The following is a 20,011-nucleotide window of genomic DNA, read 5'->3' on the forward strand; positions in this document are numbered from 1 at the left end:
GGTGGGAGAGACGGGGTCTGTTTTCTGAGCTGGTGGGAGAGGGGGAATCTGTTGTCTGAGCTGGCGAGAGAGGGTGGATCTGTTGTCTGAGTTGGTGGAAGAGGGGGGATCCATTGTCTGAGCTGGTGGGAGAAGGGGGATCTGTTGTCTGAGCTGGTGGGAGAGGGGGAATCTGTTGTCTGAGCTGGTGGGAGAGTGGGGATCTGTTGCCAGAGCTGGTGAAAGAGGGGGATCCGTTGTCTGAGCTGGTGTGAGGGGGGGTCTGTTGTCTGAGCTGGTGGGAGTGTTGGGATCTGTTGTCTGATCTGGTGGGAGAGGGGGGATATGTTGTCTGAGCAGGTGGGAGAGTGGCGATCTGTTGTCTGAGCTGGTGGGAGAGGGGATCTGTCTGCGCTGGTGGGAGACGTGGGATCCATTGTCTGAGCTGGTGGGAGACGTGGGATCTATTGTCTGAGCTGGTGGTAGAGGGGGATCTATTATCTGAGCTGGTGGGAGAAGGGGATCTGTTGTCTGAGCTGGTGGGAGAGTGGGGGTCCATTGTCTGAGCTGATGGGAGAGTGGGGATCCATTGTCTGAGCTGGTGGGAGAGTGGGGATCTGTTGTCTGAGCTGGTGGGAGAGGGGGAATCTGTTGTCTGAGCTGCTGGGAGAGGGGGGTCTGTTGTTTGAGCTGGTGGGAGTGTGGGGATCTGTTGTCTGAGCTGGTGGGAGAGGCGGGGTCCATTGTCTGAGCTGATGGGAGAGTGGGGATCTATTGTCTGAGCTGGTGGGAAAGTGGGGATCAATTGTCTGAGCTGGCGGGAGAGGGGGGATCTGTTGTCTGAGCTGCTGGGAGAGGGGGGGTCTGTTGTCTGAGCTGGTGGAGAGACGGGGTCTGTTTTCTGAGCTGGTGGGAGAGGGGGAATCTGTTGTCTGAGCTGGTGGAAGAGGGGGGATCCATTGTCTGAGCTGGTGGGAGAAGGGGGATCTGTTGTCTGAGCTGGTGGGAGAGGGGGAATCTGTTGTCTGAGCTGGTGGGAGAGTGGGGATCTGTTGTCAGAGCTGGTGAAAGAGGGGGATCCGTTGTCTGAGCTGGTGTGAGAGGGGGGCCTGTTGTCTGAGCTGGTGGGAGTCTTGGGATCTGTTGTCTGATCTGGTGGGAGATGGGGGATATGTTGTCTGAGCAGTTGGGAGAGTGGCGATCTGTTGTCTGAGCTGGTTGGAGAGGGGATCTGTCTGCGCTGGTGGATGACGTGGGATCCATTGTCTGAGCTGGTGGGAGAAGGGGATCTGTTGTCTGAGCTGGTGGGAGAGTGGGGGTCCATTGTCTGAGCTGATGGGAGAGTGGGGATCTATTGTCTGAGCTGGTGGGAGAGTGGGGATCCATTGTCTGAACTGGTGGGAGAGGGGGAATCTGTTATCTGAGCTGCTGGGAGAGGGGGGGTCTGTTGTTTGAGCTGGTGGGAGTGTGGGGATCTGTTGTCTGAGCTGGTGGGAGAGTGAGGATATGTTGTCTGAGCTGGTGGGAGAGGGGGATCTGTTGTCTGAGCTGGTGGGAGAGGGGGAACCTGTTGTCTGAGCTGCTGTGAGAGTGGGATCTGTTGTCTGAGCTGGTGGGAGAGTGGGGATCTGTTGAGAGAGCTCGTGGTAGAGGGGGATCTGTTGTCTGAGCTGGTGGGAGAGGGGGATCTGTTGTCTGAGCTGGTGGGAGAGGGGCATCTGTTGTCTGAGCTGGTGGGAGAGTGGGGATCTGTTGAGAGAGCTGGTGGAAGAGGGGGATCCATTGTCTGAGCTGGTGGGAGAGGGGGAATCTGTTGTCTGAGCTGGTGGGAGAGAGGGGATCTGTTGTCTGAGCTGGTGGGAGAGGCGGGGTCTGTTGTCTGAGCTGGTGGGAGAGGCAGGGTCTGTTGTCTGAGCTGGTGGGAGAGGGGGGGTCTGTGGTCTGAGCTGGTGGGAGAGGCGGGGTCTGTTGTCTGAGCTGGTGGGAGAGGGGGGATCCATTGTCTGAGCTGGTGCGAGAGGGGGGATCCATTGTCAGAGCTGGTGCGAGAGGGGGATCTGTTGTCTGAGCTGGTGGGAGAGGGGGGATCCATTGTCAGAGCAGGTGCGAGAAGGGGATCTGTTGTCTGAGCTGGTGCGAGAGGGGGGATCCATTGTCAGAGCTGGTGCGAGAGGGGGGATCTGTTGTCTCAGCTGGTGGGAGAGTCTGGTGTTGGTCTGGTTTATTCGTGTCTGTGGGTCTGGTATCTCGGGATCTGGAGTTTGGGGTCCTGGGGGCTGATGTTGGGTGTCTGGGATCGGGGCTATGGATAAAGTGTCTGGTTTGTCGGAGTTGGGACGAAGGGTGCTTCATGTCTGGTATGTCTGTGCTGTGAGGTGTTAGTTCTCTCGCCCTTTTAGTCTCTCTCTGCATCCCCTCTCTCACTTTCTCTCTGTTTCTCAGTCTCTCTCAGTTCCTCAGTTTCTCTTTGCCTCGCTTTTTTCTCTCTTACTCTCAGTTTTTCGCTCTCACTCTGTCTCTCACTCTCTTTTTCTCTCACACACACTTCCTCTCACTCAGTTTCTATCTCTCCCTCTGATTCGTTCTCTCAGTCTCCCTCAGTCTCTCTCTCTCCCTCAGTCTCACTCTCTCCCCCTCTGTTTCTCTCTCTTTCTCCCCATTATCTTTCTCTCTCAGTTTCTCTGGTTCTCTCCCTCGCTCATACGCATACTCTCTCTCCCTCAGTCACTCTCTCTCTCCCCCCTCAGTCACTCTCGCTCTCTCTCCCTCAATCTCTCTCTCTCTTTCAGTTTCTCTGGTTCTCTCCCTCTCTCATACGCACATTCTCTCTCTCAGTTTCTCCATCTCTCTCACTCACTTTCTCTCTCTTTCTCTCTCTCTCTCTCACTTTCTCTCTCTCTCTCTCTCTCTCTCACTTTCCCTCCCTCTCTCACTCACTTTCTCCATCTCTCTCTCTCTCTCTCACTTTCTTTCTCTCTCACTTTCTCTCTCAGTCTCAGGGCTCTCTCTCTCTCTATCTCTCACTTTCTCCATCTCTCTCTCTCTCTCACTTTCTCTCCCTCACTCTCTCACTTTCTCTCTCTCACTTTCTCTCTCTCTCTCACGTTCTCTCTCTCTTTCACTTTCTCCATCTCTATCACGTTCACTCTCTCTCACTTTCTCCATCTCGCTCACTTTCTCTCTCTCTCACTTTCTCCATCTCTCTCTCTCACTTTCTCTCTCTCTCACTTTCTCTCTCTCTCACTTTCTCTCTCTCAGTCTCAGGGACAGAGTCAATGTGGAGCTAGGAGGCGGTTGCAGATTTCCGGACCTGCCCGGTCCAGATGGTGTTTTAGGGACGGAGTGAGTGGGGAAGCCCCGGTACCGGAGCCGCTCATTTCACTCACTCCCCGGGACCGAGCCAAGCGGCTGCTGATGGGAACCAAACACTCGAGTCGGTGCCTCCTCCGCCGGGCGGCCAGAATCACCGAGAGCGACAGAACCGAGGTACAGAGCCAGAGCGGGAGACCGGGACCGGGACACCGGGACCGGGAGGCCGGGACACTGGGACCGGGACAGGGACACCGAGACCGGGACATCGGGACCGGGACACCGGGACCGGGACAGGGTCCGGGCAACCGGGACCGGGACCGGGACATCGGGACCGGGACACCGGCACCGGGACCGGGACATCCGGACACCGGGGCACCGGGACCGAGACAGGGACCGGGGCCGAACAGAAAGAGTGGCAGCAGCCTGGGGCTCTCATTCCCTCTCGCGGATTCCTCTCCCTGGATCCCTCTCCCCGGATCCCTCTCCCCGGATTCCCCTCCCTGGATTACTCTCCCTCCCCCCGATCCCACACCCCGGATCCCACTCCCCAGCTCCCTCTACTTGGATCTCTCTCCCTCTCCCTGGATCCCTCTCCCTGGATCGCTCTCCCCGGATTCCTCTCCCTCTCCCTGAATTCCTATCCCTCTCCCCGGATCCCTCTCCCCGGTCCCTCTCCCTGGATTCCTCTCCCTGGATCCCTCTCCCCGGATTCCTCTCCCTGGATTCCCCTCCCTGGATTACTCTCCCTCCCCCCGGATCCCACTTCCCAGATCCCTCTACTTGGATCCCTCTCCCTCTTCCTGGATCCCTCTCCCTGGATCGCTCTCCCCGGATTCCTCTCCCTCTCCCTGGATTCCTATCCCTCTCCCCGGATCCCTCTCCCCGGATTCCTCTCCCTGGTCCCTCTCCCCGGATTCCTCTCCCTGGATCCCTCTCCCTAGATCCCTCTCCCTGGATCCCTGTCGGGGGATCCTCTCCCTGGATCCCACTCCCTGGATCCCTCTCCCCGGATTCCTCTCCCTGGATTCCACTCCCCGGATTCCTCTCCCTCCCCCAGATCCCACTCCCCAGATCCCACTCCCCAGCTCCCTCTCCCTGGATCCCTCTCCCCGGATTCCTCTCCCTGGATCCCTTACCCTCTCCCTGGATTCCTCTCCCTCTGCCTGGATTCCTATCCCTCTCCCTGGATCCCTCTCCCCGGATCCCTCTCCCTGGATTCTTCTCCCTGGATTCCTCTCTCCGGGTCCCTCTCCCTGGATCCCTCTCCCTGGATCCTTCTCCCTCTCTCCCTGGATTCCTCTCCCTCTCCCCGGATCCCTCTCCCCGGATCCCTCTCCCTGGATTCCTCTCCCTCTCCCCGGATCCCTCTCCCCGGATCCCTCTCCCCGGATTCCTCTCCCCGGATTCCTCTCCCCGGATCCCTCTCCCTGGATCCCTCTTTGCGGATCCCTCTACCCGGATCTCACTCCCTGGAATACTCTCCCTGGATTCCTCTCCGCCGATCCCTCTCCCTAAGCCCTCTCCGTGGGTCTCTCCTCATCTCCCTGGATCCCTCTACGAGGAACCTTCTGCCAGGAACCACCTCCGTGGGTCCCTCTCTCTCTCTGGGTTCCTCTCCCGGGTCTCTCGCTCCCGGGGGTCCCTCTCGCAGGGACTCCTCCCTCTCTCCCAGGGACCCCTCCCCCTCTCCCAGGGACCCCTCTCCCTCTCACCGATTAAGAATCGCTTCATCTTTGGTCCCCGGTGAATTCGGGTCAAGGTGGGTGGGGTTTGAATGGAAGCGGCTCTGAGCCGCTGTCCAGGGTCCTGAAGCAGGGAACAAGCTGCTGGGGTAAGTTTGCAATTGGAGTGGGTGTGGGCTCGGCCTGCAATTCTTGGCTGTGGAATAACGCGGCTTCCAGCAAACCCACTCGCTCTCTGAAAGCGGCTGTTCGTTTGCAAACTGCAGCTTAATCTGGGGCAAGGAGGCTATTAATAGACCGAAGGAGCTGAACTTCTCTCACATTCAGCGCGAACTAATGCAGAGCTGCCCCATTCATTCATTCCCCTGCAGATCTGAAACCTTTACTCCGATAATTGTGGCCCAAAACAAACAGGCAGGAATAAAACATATAGACTAAACATATAGACTAATCCATCCACCCAGAGGTGAAAAAATGATAATCAGCAACAAAAATTCACAGGATTGGAGCAGTTTGTAAAATATAGCGTTGGGTTTGCTTGAAACCTGCAGAGTTGCGTTGGAGGTGCTGCTATTGCTGGATGTGAAGGCTTGTGTCTAAATGGATGTGTATCAATAATGCAAACATTTTGAGATTTCCTCGAATAGCAAAGGTTTCAAGATTATCAAAGATTGAAAACTTAATTTCAACCTTCAAGATAAAACTAACTGAGGCAGCAGAGTGTCTAATCTTTTTTAATTCCTTCCTGGGATGTGAGCATTTATTGCCCATCCCTAATTGCCCTTGAGAAGGTGGTGGTGAGCTGTTTTCTTGAACCACTGCTATCCGTGTGGTGTAGGTACACTCCCAGTACTGTTATGGAGGGATTTCCAGTATTTTCACACAGGGACAGTAAAGGAACGACAATATATTTCCAAGTCAGGATGATGTGTTACAGAGCAGAAAGAGACCATTCAACATATCATCCCTGTGGTCGCATTTTTAAAAGCCATTTGATTAATCCCACTCCATCTATTGCCCTCCAATTGTTTTCCCTTTGAGCGTTTACTCCATTCCCTTTGCAAAATTACTATTGAATCTACTTTCCCTGCTCTGCCATCCTTAATGATTTTGAACACTTCTATCAAATTGTCCTTTCATCCTCAGATTCCTCAGTTTCTCCATGTAACTGAAGTCCCTCATTCCTCCTCCCTGCTGCTCCTCTGCATAGTCTCCAAAACCTTTACATCTTTCCTAAAGTTTGTTCCTCAGATTGAACACAATTTTCCAACTGATGCCTGACTAGTGTTTTTTGGACAAGTTTAACATAACTCACTTTCTTTTGTATTCTGCACATCTGTTCATAGTGCCAAAGACTTTTGTGCTTTTTAAAAATAGCCTTCTCAAAGTGTCCTGCCACCTTCAAAGATTTGTGTACACACACCCTGGGGTCTCTCTCTGTTCCTGCACCCACTTAAAAATTCCACCATTTTGCTGATATCACCTTGAGTCATCCTTCCAAAATGGATCACTTCACACTTCTTTGTTTTAAATTTCATCTGCCATTTCACCAGTTTATACACACTCCTGGCACCATCCTCCTCACTGTTCACTATATTTCATAGCTTTGGTTATCTGCAAACATTGAAATCATGCTTAAACCTGGGTCATTAATATATACATAAAAGAATAACCCCTGGGGGACATCACTGTATACTTCCTTCCAGTTTTAAGTAAACTGTACATGATAAAGTCTATTTTCAGTACTTCAGCCAATTTTGTGTCCATGCTTCTACTGTCCCATTTGTAGTTTAAGGGTTAATAGAATTGATATGCTAAGATATGATGTCACTGATGATTATTCACTGACATCAATCAATCATGTGTTAGACGAGAGAGAGAGAGAGGTTGGAACACCATGCTCAGGAGCAACATATCTACTCTGTAACCTTTTTAGGTTTAGTTTTAATAGACTTTTTTTAAACAACTGCCAGAGTACGACTGCAGTCTGTCGAAGGGGAAACGGGTCATACGTACCAGTAACCAAGAACCACACTAAGAGTCCACAGATCAGAGGCACCATCCAAAACATGGCTGTAGCAGTGGTGACATCAATGTAAAGAATACAATGGTGCCATTGACAGAAACGTGCTAGCAGCTCATACTCACTGAAGGAGGAGGCAAACTGGAAGCTGATGTTCATAACAGCATCACTTGAGCCCTTCCTGCAACTATTCAGCTGTGAGTTAGGATGACTGGTCCATTGGAGTTGAAGATCATTTGTCTTCTAATGTTAGGATCTCAGACCCCAACATTGGTTAGGATACTGGACAAGAACCCCAAATATTTTTTTTTTTAATTTGTAAGAACTGTGAGGAAAGGATACTTCACCCAGGAGTGATGACTCTGACCAATAGATATCTTTCATATTAAAACAAACTTTAATTTAAACACATAATGAACCACATTAGCATCAAATAAAGTATCTTTACAATTATCAGTTAAACAGTTCTTAACACAAGGAAACACATAAACTTAATATCTATACCTGCTACTAACTTCAATTAAACAACCCACTCGAGTTCAAATGCTACTTGTAAATAAAGTTAACAAACAGATTACTTCCTTAGTTCTATAGCGACCTTTTGAGAGACAGACCATTTCAGGAGCAGATCCAGTACACTTCTTCTCAATCTAGCAGCATTTGGAAAACTGCTTTTCAACTTAAAATTCTTCTGTTTTGTTAGACTCAAATCCTATGACAAACTGAAAAACTGGCTCTTCCCAATAATTACATCATCAGTATCCCACTGTTTAGCTAGGACTAAATACAATCCCTCATAAATTATCTATTCTCTGGGAAATCTCCAGCAATCATTACAATGTTCCATTTGACCTCTATATGAAGCAAGTAAATGGTTACACTCAATCATGATCTCACCTTTTGTGATTTCTTAATTAAAGCTTTAGCAGACACACAGTCTGGATACTCGAACCTAGGTTCTTTAATAACATTACTGCAACAATTATATGCCTTAACCCAGGTGTTTAAAAACATTACTGCAACACATTCCTCAAAGAGTGTTGATTTCTTCTCTTCTGGTTCCAGATGATCCAAAGGTTGACACCGTTCAGTCTTCTCTCTTGGTTCAATATTTCATTACAAAAGGCTCATTGACTTGCAGTTCACTGGTCCTGAAACCTACACCCTGTTTGCCAGCAATGTTGAAAGTTGCTGTCCTATTTTACCAATGGTGATGTCCTCCATGGGATGGAAGAATGCCCTTGTAACTCCAAGATGTCTTCCCAAAGGGTCGGAAATACTGTGGGAGACTGAATCCATCAGGATTGTGATTTGGGGAGCGGGAAGAGGAGGAGTTGTAGTTGTAAAATCTGTACTTGTAAAAAAGTGAATTACAGAAATATAGTGTAAATAGTTGAAGACCGAGCTTCATAGCATCATTTAAAAAGTGGATAGCATCCATTGGGGGAGGTGTAATGTAAGGGTTAACAGAATGGATATGCTGATGTATGACATAGGTATTGTGATATCGGTCAGTCATGTGTTAGACTCTTTCTCAAGAGAGAGAATGAAAGAAAAAGTTCAGGAGCAACATGTCTACTCTGTAGCCTGTTTTGATTTACTAATAAGCCTGTTTTAAGCAAGTGTCTATCTAAGGAAAGATGGGTCACGCATACCAGTAACCAAGAACCACGCCAAGAGTCCACAGATCAGATGGACCATGTGAAACACCTTTAATCACATGAGCTTCAATATTGGTGACAAATCTATTGTGTGGCGCTTTATCAAAGACTTTTTGAAAGTCTATATACACATCAACCACACTCCGGCCACCAACCCTTCCCATTACCTCACCAGAGAACTCAAACAATTAGTCAAACATGATTTGTCTCTTCAGATCCATGCTGACTTTCACTTACTAATCCACTTTTTTTAAGTGACAATGAATTTGTTCTTGGAAAATTATCTCAAAACGTTTCTCTAATACTGCCATTAGGATGATGGGTCCCAGGTTTATCCCTCTTACGAGAACAAAAGTGTAACATTTGCAATCCTCCAGTCCTCTGGCACCTCTCCCACTTTTGAGCCAGTTTGGAAGATTGTGGCTAGAGCCTCCACTATCTCTTCCACTTACTTTTCTCAGTAATCTAGGATACATTCCATCTGGGCTGGATGACATTTCTACTTCAAGTGCTGCCAACACTTTGAGTGCCTTTATCCATTTTTATTCTATTCAATTTGTCTATAGCCTTCTCCTTTATTGTGACATTGGTCGCATGCGAACATATGGGCATATGAGTGAGGAGCAGAAGTAGGCCACTCGGCCCCTCGGGCCAGCTGCGCCACCAATGGGATTATGGTTGATCTGACTATAACTTCAACTTCACATTGCTGCCTACCCCCAATAACCTTTCACTCCCTGGTTAATCAAGAATCTACCTAGCTCTCCGTTAACAATATTCAGAGACTCTGCTTCCACTTTCTCTCGAGGAAGAGAGTTCCAAAGACTCACAGCCCCCTCTGAGAGAAAAAAACATTCTCCTCATCTCCGTCTTAATTTAGTGACCCCTTATTTTGAAAAAGTGACACTTAGTTCTAGATTCGCCGACAAGAGGAAACATGATGGGCTGAATGGCCTCCTTCTGCACTGTAAATTCTATGATAATCTATGATAATCCTCTCCACATCCACTCTGTCAATGCCCCTCAGGATCTTAAAGGTTTCAATCAAGTCTCCTCTTACTCTTCAAACCTTTAGTGGATACAAGCCTATCCTGTCCAACTGCTCATTCCTGGTATTAGTAATCTTTCTCTGAACTGCTTCTAATGCATTTACGTCTTTCCTAAAATAAGAAGGCCAATATGTATACAATATACCAATCCTTGCACACCTGAAGCATAACCTCCCTACTTTTGTAATCAATTCCTCTGACAATAAATGATAGCATTCTATTAGTTTTCTGAATTACTTGCTGCATCTGCTTGCTAGCTTTTTGTGATCCATGTACAAGGACACCCAGATCCCTCTGCACCTCGGAACTCTGGGATCTATTACCATTTAGATTATCAGCATCTTTTTTATTCTTCCTGCCAAAAGGATAATTTCACATTTGTTCAAATTATATTCCATTTGCCAGATTTTTGCCCACTCACTGAAACCTCTATATGCCCCTTTGTGGCCTCCTTACTTCCTCTTCACAGTTTACTTTCCTACCTATTTTTGTGTCATCGGAAAATTTAGCAGCCATACCGTCAGTCCCTTCATCCAAGTCATTTATATAAACTGATGACTTATATAAGTTTATAAGTTCAGGCCCCAGCACCAGTCACATCCTGCCAACCAGAAAAAGATCCATTTAAGCAAACTCTCTACCAATCCTCTTCATTAGTGAAGAACACATGTAAAGTACTCATTTTGTACCTCAACCATATCCTCTACCTTTATAAGAAAATCTTTGGGCATGATCTACTCGAATGGCGACAGAGTCCCGTTGCACGTGATTAGCCAGGTGTTTCCTGATGCTCGGTACACCAAAAAACACCCCGCTGTCTAAGACCCATCTGGATGGATCGGGAGCCTCAGCGGGGAACTCCCCAATGAGGCCACACTTAGCCCTATTTTATACACTGAGGAGCTCCGCTCGCCGGAATTCCTCAATGCAGCGAGAGTTTGGGATGCCATTTTTAAATGTTGGCCTGATCTATCGAGCCCCCGATGTGATCCTAAACCCTCTCAAGCCCCAACTCACTATAAGGGACCCCCCACACACCTGCGCACGGCACACCCCGGTCCAATCACTACTGTGCAAAATATGGCAGCTTGACAGTCCCAGCCACGCACCCTGGCAGTGCCCCCTGACAGCTGGCAATGCCACCTGGGCACCTTGGCATTGCCAGGCTGGCACACAGGTAGCACTGCCAGGATGCCAGTGCCAGAGTGCCCAGATGGTATCAGCAGTACCAGGATTCCACCTGCCCAGAGGGCATGCACCTGGGGTTCTCCAATTGCCTGGAGGACCCCCATGAGTGCCTTTCCATTTGGTCCCCATTTGTGGAGACCAGCACTGAACAGCGCTTGCCTGAGGTCTCCAAGGAGAGGGGGTTAGATCCCACTCCTTGGTTAGATCTCGGAACGCATATTAAAGTGAGACGATGCAGATTTGCCAGAAAGTGATCCCATCCACAATGGGTGGGATTCACCTCGCAATGTCTTGCGAGATCGTGTTAGATCTAGTGAGGTGTGGCAAGCGGGTAGATCCTGGAAGTGGGATCTTCCGGAATCCACTAGCTGCATAGTGCCCCGCTGCTCTGCTTTTTGGGTGCAATGTGACCAGTAGATCCTACCCTTTGTTTTGATCATGAATCAGCTCCACCCTTCCTTTCAATCCCTTTTTACTCTTTATGTGGTTATAAAAGACTTGTAACTTCCCTGTTCTGTTAGCTATTAATCTTTTAACATTCCCTTTCTTTGTACCTTATATTTCCCTTTTAATTTTGCCTCTGCACCTTCTATATTCAGTTTGGGTCGAAGAAATAGAGAGACTTGAATTTATGGAGTGCTTTTCACCACCAGTGGATGCCTCAATCGCTTTACGGCTAATATTTAAAGTACACTTGAAGTGTAGTCATTATTGTAATATAGGAAATGTAACAGCCAATTTGCACACAGTAAGCTCCCACCAACAGAACCATGATAATAACTAAATATACTGTGCTTTATGATGTTGAATGAGGGATAAATGTTGGCTCCGACTTGGTTGGTCGGTAGTGGGAGGAGGCGGTAATGAAACTTATATTTATCATAAGCTTCCTTTACATATATTTTGATGCATAGACAGAATTCAATAACCTCCCCTGTGCTGGCTTTGGTGGCATGAGGCATTTAGTCAGATGGGTGGGTGGGGACACACCAGTTCCACCCTAATTAGGTCCGTGGTGGGGCAGCCTGTGAATGATCATCCCCCCCACCACTAATTGAGGCCCTTAAGTTGGCAATTGATGCCCACTTACTCATCCCTCTGCTGCTGGTATTAATCTAATGGAGGTTGGGGCGGGGGGGGGGAGGGGGGGTGCGAGGGTTGGTTCTCACCTTGTAGACTCCCAGGGAGGATCCTTCATTCAAAGGCACACAGTGCCTGATCAATGGACCCAGCATCAGGATGGGTGGACCCACTGAAAGCCAGCCCCCTCCCCACGATCCTCACCCGAGAAACCCTAACCCACCATCTCTCACCTATGGCATGAGATACCATGCCTTGGGTGGATGTACTATGCTCAGTGGTGCTGCCATTCAATAGAACTGCCAGCCTCTTATTAGTCAGCGGCTCTCGGTGGACGTGACTTCTATCTCCAGGGTTCTTGATCCCAGGGAAGGCCCATTGCTGTCCAGTAATTTGGCGGGCCCCTGCATGCTCTCCAGCCAGTTGGTGAAACCCTTGTCACCTTAATTAAATCCAGTCTTTCATCATCCAGTGAGCTTAAACTTTGGATAACCTTCCTTTCACCCTCACGGGACTGTGTTCACTCTATACGTGAATGGTCTCACCTTTGAAGGAATCTCATGGACTGCAGCGGTTCAAGGGAGAGCCTCACCACCAGTTTCTCAAGGGCATCTAGGGATGGGCAATATACGCTGGTCTTTCCAGCGACGCCCACATCCCATGAACAAATAAAGGTAAAATGCTCATGAACTGCTAAACCTGCAAATCCACATTCCCTGTCTACTCATTTAAGTTAGCCCTCCTCCAGTTGAGTGTTTACAGTTTGATTTTTCCTTGTCCTTTTCCATAATTACTCTAACTATTAGTTACTGCTCTCCAACGGCAACATTTTCCACCTGCCCCACTTCGAACACCAGAGTGAGGCCCAGCAGTGCTTCATTCCTCATTGAGCTGGGAACATGCTAATCAAAAAGTTTTCTTGTGCGCATTTCAAGAATTACTCCCAGCCTTTGTCCTCAACATTATTATTTTTCCAGTCTAGATTTGGATGTTTGAAGCCCTGCCCCCCCTCCCACCATTATCGAGTCCTTGTATCTTTCTATTATTTGTCTGAACATTTGCTCCATTATCTCCTCTCCACTATTTGGTGATCCACAAGGGGTGACTTTGAGTCCTCTCTCACCATCCATGAGAAACTCGGAGCGGAATCAAAGCCTGGAGAGAATCAAAAAATGTGCGTCTTTCCAGCGTGATCAGGTTTGAGTATCACCCCCCCCCCCCCCCCCACCCCCCCATCGCCCAGTGAGGGTGAGGTCCAGATTGTGACGTCTAGCGTGACTCCATTAAATCTCACGATGCATTTTGAGTGTCACAAATCTTGCAAGAAGCCTCTCATGAGATTCAATGGCCTCGCCCTGACACCAAGTCGGGCTCGACAAGGCCGTTACGTTGCGCCCAATATCATTCCTTCAATAAGGCGACCAAAACTTTTCACAGTACTTTAGATGCGGTCTCACCAGTACCTTGCACAGTTGCAGCAAGATTTTTTCTTTTAATTCTTTGAGGGGATGTGAGCATTGCTGGCTGGGCTAGCATTTATTGCCTATCCCAAATTGCCCTTGAGGGGACAGTTAAGAGTCAACCACATTGCTGTGGGTCTGGAGTCACATGTAGGCCAGACCACGGTAGATGGTGAAATTTGATTCCAATAAAATAAAATCTGCAATTAAAAGTCCATGGCCATGAAACCATTGTCAATGGTTTCATGACAGGACGGTTTCAAGGGCAGCACGGTAGCATTGTGGATAGCACAATTGCGTCACAGCTCCTGGGTCCCAGGTTCGATTCCGGCTTGGGTCACTGTCTGTGCGGAGTCTGCACGTTCTCCCTGTGTGTGCGTGGGTTTCCTCCGGGTGCTCCGGTTTCTATACTGTAAATTCTATGAATTGGTTCATTCATGTCCTTTAGGGAAGGAAATCTTCCATCCTTACCTACATGTGACTCCAGACTCACAGCAATGTGGTTGATTCTTAAATGCCCTCTGCAAGCCATTCAGTACAAGGGCAATTAGAGGTGGGCAATAAATGCCCAGCCAGTGATGCCCACATGCCGTGAATGAATAACAAAAAACACACAGGCACACACACTAACAAACAGACAAACAGACTGATACACACACAAAGATAGATATACAGACATACACGCACAAATATTTGATTGCATTTCTGGATGAAGTTAATAATTAATCACATCATCTGGTAGTATGTATTGGGGGTCATGTGGGACTGGAAGCCCTAATGTCATTGGCTGACAGATCCCGGATCCTGGTTGGCCGTTGACCTCTAGCTCCGCCCTGAAGGCGGAGTATAAGAAGCCGGAGTCCTCCCCCGCAGGCCATTCTACTATCGAGCTGCGGGGGAACAGACACGCTTAATAAAGCCTCATCGACTTCACTCTATTCGTCTCACGGAGTCTTTGTGCGCTACAATTTATTAAGCGTGCCTAAAAAGGACTATGGAGCTCAGGATCATTCCGGAATGCCTGAGGATCAGCCCCCACACAGTGAACGCGGCAGCAGCCTTCAAGCACTGGCAGACTTGCTTCGAGGCCTACCTCAGAACGGCCACCGGCCGGGTCACAGAAGACCAAAAACTACAGGTCCTGCACTCGAGGGTGAGCACGGAGATCTTCTCCCTCATCGAAGACTCGGAGAATTTCCAGACGGCGTTCGCAGCACTGAAAAGTCTCTATGTCCGCCCAGTTAACCAAATCTACGCTCGCTACCAGCTCGCGACGAGACGGCAAGGTCCCGGAGAATCGATGGACGAATTCTACGCCGCGCTGCTGATTTTGGGACGAGCCTGCAGCTGCCCTTCGGTGAACGCAAATGAACACACGGACATGTTAATGCGCGATGCTTTTGTGGCAGGTATGAATTCCTCCCAAACCCGCCAAAGACTTCTAGAAAGAGAGTCGCTAGGACTCTCAGAGGCCCGGGCCCTAGCAGCCTCCCTAGACGTGGCCGCGCGTAATACCCGCGCCTACGGCCCCGACCGCGCGGCAGCCCATTGGGCCCCGTACATACCCGTCCCGACAAACCCACCCCCCCCCCCCCCCCCCCCCCGGACACCCCACAGGCTTGCGCGGTCCAACTGCCAAGTCGCACCGGGGGCGCCCGCTGTTATTTCTGCGGCCAGGCGAAACACCCCCGACAGCGCTGCCCGGCCCGCGCAGCTATCTGCAAGAGCTGCGGGAAAAAGGGCCATTACGCGGTTGTGTGCCGGTCCCGCGAGGTCGCCGCCGTCCCGGGAGAACAGGGAGCCCTGCAAGCCGTTTACGCTCCCCAACCCCCCCAGCACGCCATGTACGACCCGCAGGCGCAGCCGCTCTGGGTCCCGACCACCGCGGTCCCGGGAGAACAGGGAGCCCTGCACGCCGCTTACGCTCCCCAACCCCCCCCCCCGCACCCCATGTATGACCCGCCGGCGCTACCGCTTTGGGTCCCGACCACCACTCTCCACGGAGAAGAGGGAGTTTTGCACGTCCCTAACGCCCCCATAACCACCCCCCCGCGGCCCACGTCTGACCCACCGGCGCTACCAACTTGGGTCCCGACCACCGCTGTCTCCGGTGAGGGAGCTCCGCGCGGTCCTAGCGCTCCCCAGCGCCCCATGTGCGACCCGCAGACGCCGCCATTTTGGGTCCCGGCCACCACGAGGGGAGGAAGGGCGCCGCCATCTTCTGACCACCCCAGACCTGTACGACGCGTGGGGGCGGCCATTTTGTCCACCCCCGCCGCCGTCTTGTGAAACCCCAGCCACATACGATGTATGGGGGCGGCCATTTTGTTCATCCCCGACGCCATCTTGGACGGCAACAACGGACCCCACTCCACTACTACAACCACGTCTCGCTTCAATTACGCTCGATCAAGCTCGGCCCCGGACACTCCAGACAACGACGACAACGGTGCTAATAAACGGCCACGAGACACCATGCCTAGTCGACTCCGGGAGCACGGAGAGCTTTATCCACCCCGACACGGTAAGACGCTGTTCATTGACCACCTATCCCAGCGCACAAAAGATTTCCCTAGCTGCAGGATCCCACTCCGTACAGATCCAAGGATTCTGCATAGTTACCCTAACGGTGCAGGGGAGGGAGTTCAAAAACTACAAACTAAACGTCCTTCCCCAACTCTGCGCCCCCACCTTACTGGGATTAGATTTCCAATACAATCTACAGAGCCTTACGTTCAAATTCGGCGGCCCAATACCCCCACTCACTATCTGCGGCCTCGCAACCCTCAAGGTGCAACCCCCGTCCTTGTTTGCGAACCTCACCCCGGATTGCAAACCCGTCGCCACTAGGAGCAGACGGTACAGCGCCCAGGACCGGATCTTCATTCGGTCCGAGGTCCAGCGGCTACTAAAGGAGGGCATAATCCAGGCCAGCAATAGTCCCTGGAGAGCGCAGGTGGTAGTAGTGAAGACAGGGGAGAAACAAAGGATGGTCATAGACTATAGCCAGACCATCAACAGGTACACACAACTAGACGCGTACCCTCTCCCCCGCATATCCGACATGGTCAATCGGATTGCCCAATATAAAGTCTTCTCCACCGTGGACCTCAAGTCCGCCTACCATCAGCTCCCCATCCGCCCAAGTGACCGCAAGTACACAGCCTTCGAGGCAGACGGGCGATTATACCATTTCCTAAGGGTCCCATTTGGCGTCACAAACGGGGTCTCGGTCTTCCAACGGGAGATGGACCGAATGGTTGATCAACATGGGTTGCGGGCCACGTTCCCGTATCTCGACAATGTAACCATCTGCGGCCACGACCAGCAGGACCACGACGCCAACCTCCAAAAATTCCTCCAGACCGTCAAAGCCTTGATCCTCACGTACAACGAGGACAAGTGCGTTTTTAGCACCAATCGGCTAGCCATTCTGGGCTACGTAGTGCGCAATGGGATAATAGGCCCCGACCCCGAACGTATGCGCGCCCTCATGGAATTCCCCCTCCCACACTGCCCAAAAGCCCTGAAATGCTGCCTGGGGTTCTTTTCATACTACGCCCAGTGGGTCCCCCAGTACGCAGACAAGGCCCGCCCCTAATACAGACCACGACCTTCCCTCTGTCGACAGAGGCTTGCCAGGCCTTCAGCCGCATCAAAGCGGATATCGCAAAGGCCACGATGCGCGCCATCGACGAGTCCCTCCCCTTCCAGGTCGAGAGCGACGCCTCCGACGTAGCTCTAGCGGCCACCCTTAACCAAGTGGGCAGACCCGTGGCCTTTTTCTCCCGGACCCTCCACGCCTCAGAAATCCGCCACTCCTCAGTGGAAAAGGAAGCCCAAGCCATAGTGGAAGCTGTGCGACATTGGAGGCATTACCTGGCCGGCAGGAGATTCACTCTCCTCACTGACCAACGGTCGGTAGCCTTCATGTTCGATAATGCACTGCGGGGCAAAATCAAAAACGACAAGATCTTAAGGTGGAGGATCGAGCTCTCCACCTTCAACTACGAGATTTTGTATCGTCCCGGAAAGCTGAACGAGCCGTCCGATGCCCTATCCCGCGGCACATGTGCCAACGCACAAATTAACCGCCTCCAAACCCTCCACGAGGACCTCTGCCACCCGGGGGTCACTCAGTTTTTCCACTTCATCAAGTCCCGCAATCTCCAATACTCTTTAGAGGAGGTCCGTACAGTCACAAGGGACTGCCACATCTGCGCGGAATGCAAACCGCATTTTTTCAGGCCGGATGGTGCGCACCTGATTAAGGCTTCCCGCCCCTTTGAACGCCTTAGTCTCGATTTCAAAGGGCCCCTCCCCTCCACCGACCGCAACGCATATTTTCTTAATGTGGTGGACGAATACTCCCGCTTCCCATTTGCCATTCCCTGCTCTGACATGACCGCGGCCACAGTCATTAAAGCCCTGAACAGCATCTTCACACTGTTCGGTTGCCCCGCATACGTCCACAGCGACAGGGGGTCCTCTTTCATGAGTGACGAGCTGCGCCAGTTCCTGCTCAGTAAGGGCATAGCCTCAAGCAGGACGACAACCCCCGGGGGAACGGGCAAGTAGAGAGGGAGAACGGCACGGTCTGGAAGGCCGTCCTACTGGCCCTACGGTCCAGGGACCTCCCAGTTTCACGGTGGCAGGAGGTCCTCCCGGACGCTCTCCACACCATCCGGTCGTTATTATGTACGAGCACTAATCAAACGCCTCATGAGCGTCTCCTTGTCTTCCCTAGGAGGTCCTCCTCTGGAACGTCGCTGCCGGCCTGGCTGGCGGCCCCAGGACCCATCCTGCTCCGAAAGCATGTGCGGGCACATAAGGCGGACCCGTTGGTCGAAAGGGTTCACCTCCTCCACGCGAACCCGCAGTACGCTTACGTGGAGTACCCCGACGGCCGACAGGACACGGTCTCCCTGCGGGATCTGGCGCCCGCCGGCAACACACACACCCCCCCGACACCATTCACCCAACCCCCCCCCCTTCCTGCCACCGCCGCACCCCGCGACCGCCCCCTTCCCAGGAGGATCGGTTCCCCTCCCCTCAGGCCCGACCAAGAATAAAGCCCAAGCTGAAACCGTAAGGCTCCCGGAGACGACAACACCGGTACAAGCACCACCACCACCACCGGGGCTGAGGTGATCGACATGGACGACCAGACCGCCCGACCGACTCGTGGCGTCGATCTAAATCAAAATATGGACTTTTCACAAGAACATTTTGCTTTTCTCCCTATACCCTCTGTAAATAGCTGAAACAGGACAAAATTGTACAATACTGTATTGCCATGTGAATGTTTTTTTTCCTCCCAGGACCAGCCCTGTAAACCCTTACCACCATACAAAGCATCACCCCGCCGGGTTCATTTTTGACAAGGGGTGAATGTGGTAGTATGTATTGGGGGTCATGTGGGACTGGAAGCCCTAATGTCATTGGCTGACAGATCCCGGGTCCTGGTTGGCCGTTGACCTCTAGCTCCGCCCTGAAGGCGGAGTATAAGAAGCCGGAGTCCTCCCCCGCAGGCCATTCTACTATCGAGCTGCGGGGGAACAGACACGCTTAATAAAGCCTCATCGACTTCACTCTATTCGTCTCACGGAGTCTTTGTGCGCTACACATCACTGACAAAATTCAATTAATTAGGATACTGGCTGAATTTAGTCAATAAGTTATTGACTTAATGTAATAATCCATTGTTTGCATAAACCATATATTGAATTAATTTTATAAATAAAATATTTGTTTGTAAGAATTAACACTGAAATTATTTACTGATTTGTCTCTATCTGTACAGTTATGAAGCAAAGCAGTTTGTCTGTCCGGAGTGAGATGCTAAGTCTATTGTGTACATTGTGGCCTGAATTTTGTGTACAACTTGCACGTGTGATCGGTGGGACTGGAATAGATGTGTTATCCACTCCTGCCTGTGCGCGCAGCCCAGATACGATTAAGGGCTGGCCAGTGTGAAACCTGGCTGAACATAGGCTCAGCGCTGCCGATGAGGGCAAGAGTGTGTTCGGTGGCTTCAATGGAGGTCTGGCAGTGGGGGTGGGGGGGGGGGGGCTTTAAATAAAATAAAGGAAGTTCTCTGCAGGCTGCCAGGAGGTGCAAAAAACCCTGAAGGAGCTGTCTAGGAAAGAAGTAAATGCACTGCATTTGGAATGCTCCATGGCCTCAGCACCCACTGGGAATGCCAGATGGGAGAGCAATCCCTGTGGGCACTCTGCATCCCCCCGCCCCCTCGCTTCTCGGATGAGTGCATCTGCACTCTAGTGATGGCAGTGAGTGCCAGGCATGACATACTCATACAGCGGGATGGCAAGAGGAGGCCACCACACCAGACGAAGGAGGCATGGACAGAGGCGGCAGTCCAGATCAGTGGGCATGATAGTGTGCACCCCACATGGATCCAGTGGACTAAAGATTCAATGACCTACTCACCTCGTCAAGGGGGAGTACCGGTTTGGCATGGAACCGTGTGTAGATGTCTTGAAGGGTGGCTGTTCTTCCTGGCACTCAGGGATGTAAGATTAGCACATATAGCACATATACTTGTGCCGGCAATGGC

At 51.2% G+C, this 20,011-nt stretch overlaps 1 protein-coding gene across 3 annotated transcripts in view; it reads left to right on the forward strand.

Annotated features, from left to right (window-relative positions):
- The window catches only part of LOC140396358 (protein arginine N-methyltransferase 8-like), a 108,656-nt gene that overhangs the window by 24,474 nt on the left and 64,171 nt on the right, over positions 1 to 20,011 (forward strand). Inside the window, exon 1 of one of the 3 annotated variants that reach the window (XM_072484914.1) lies at positions 2,849 to 3,465. The exons of 1 other annotated variant lie outside the window; for it this stretch is intronic. Coding sequence is in view for 1 of the 2 variants with exons in the window: in XM_072484916.1 (XP_072341017.1) it covers positions 3,394 to 3,465 (72 nt within the window). In the remaining variant the exon portion in view is untranslated. Of the gene's footprint in view, positions 1 to 2,848; positions 3,466 to 20,011 lie in introns of those variants that run through there. One more of the 3 variants, XM_072484916.1, reaches the window with a different exon arrangement.

This window comes from Scyliorhinus torazame, chromosome 19, assembly GCF_047496885.1.
Source record: "Scyliorhinus torazame isolate Kashiwa2021f chromosome 19, sScyTor2.1, whole genome shotgun sequence".
Lineage (NCBI taxonomy): Eukaryota > Metazoa > Chordata > Chondrichthyes > Carcharhiniformes > Scyliorhinidae > Scyliorhinus > Scyliorhinus torazame.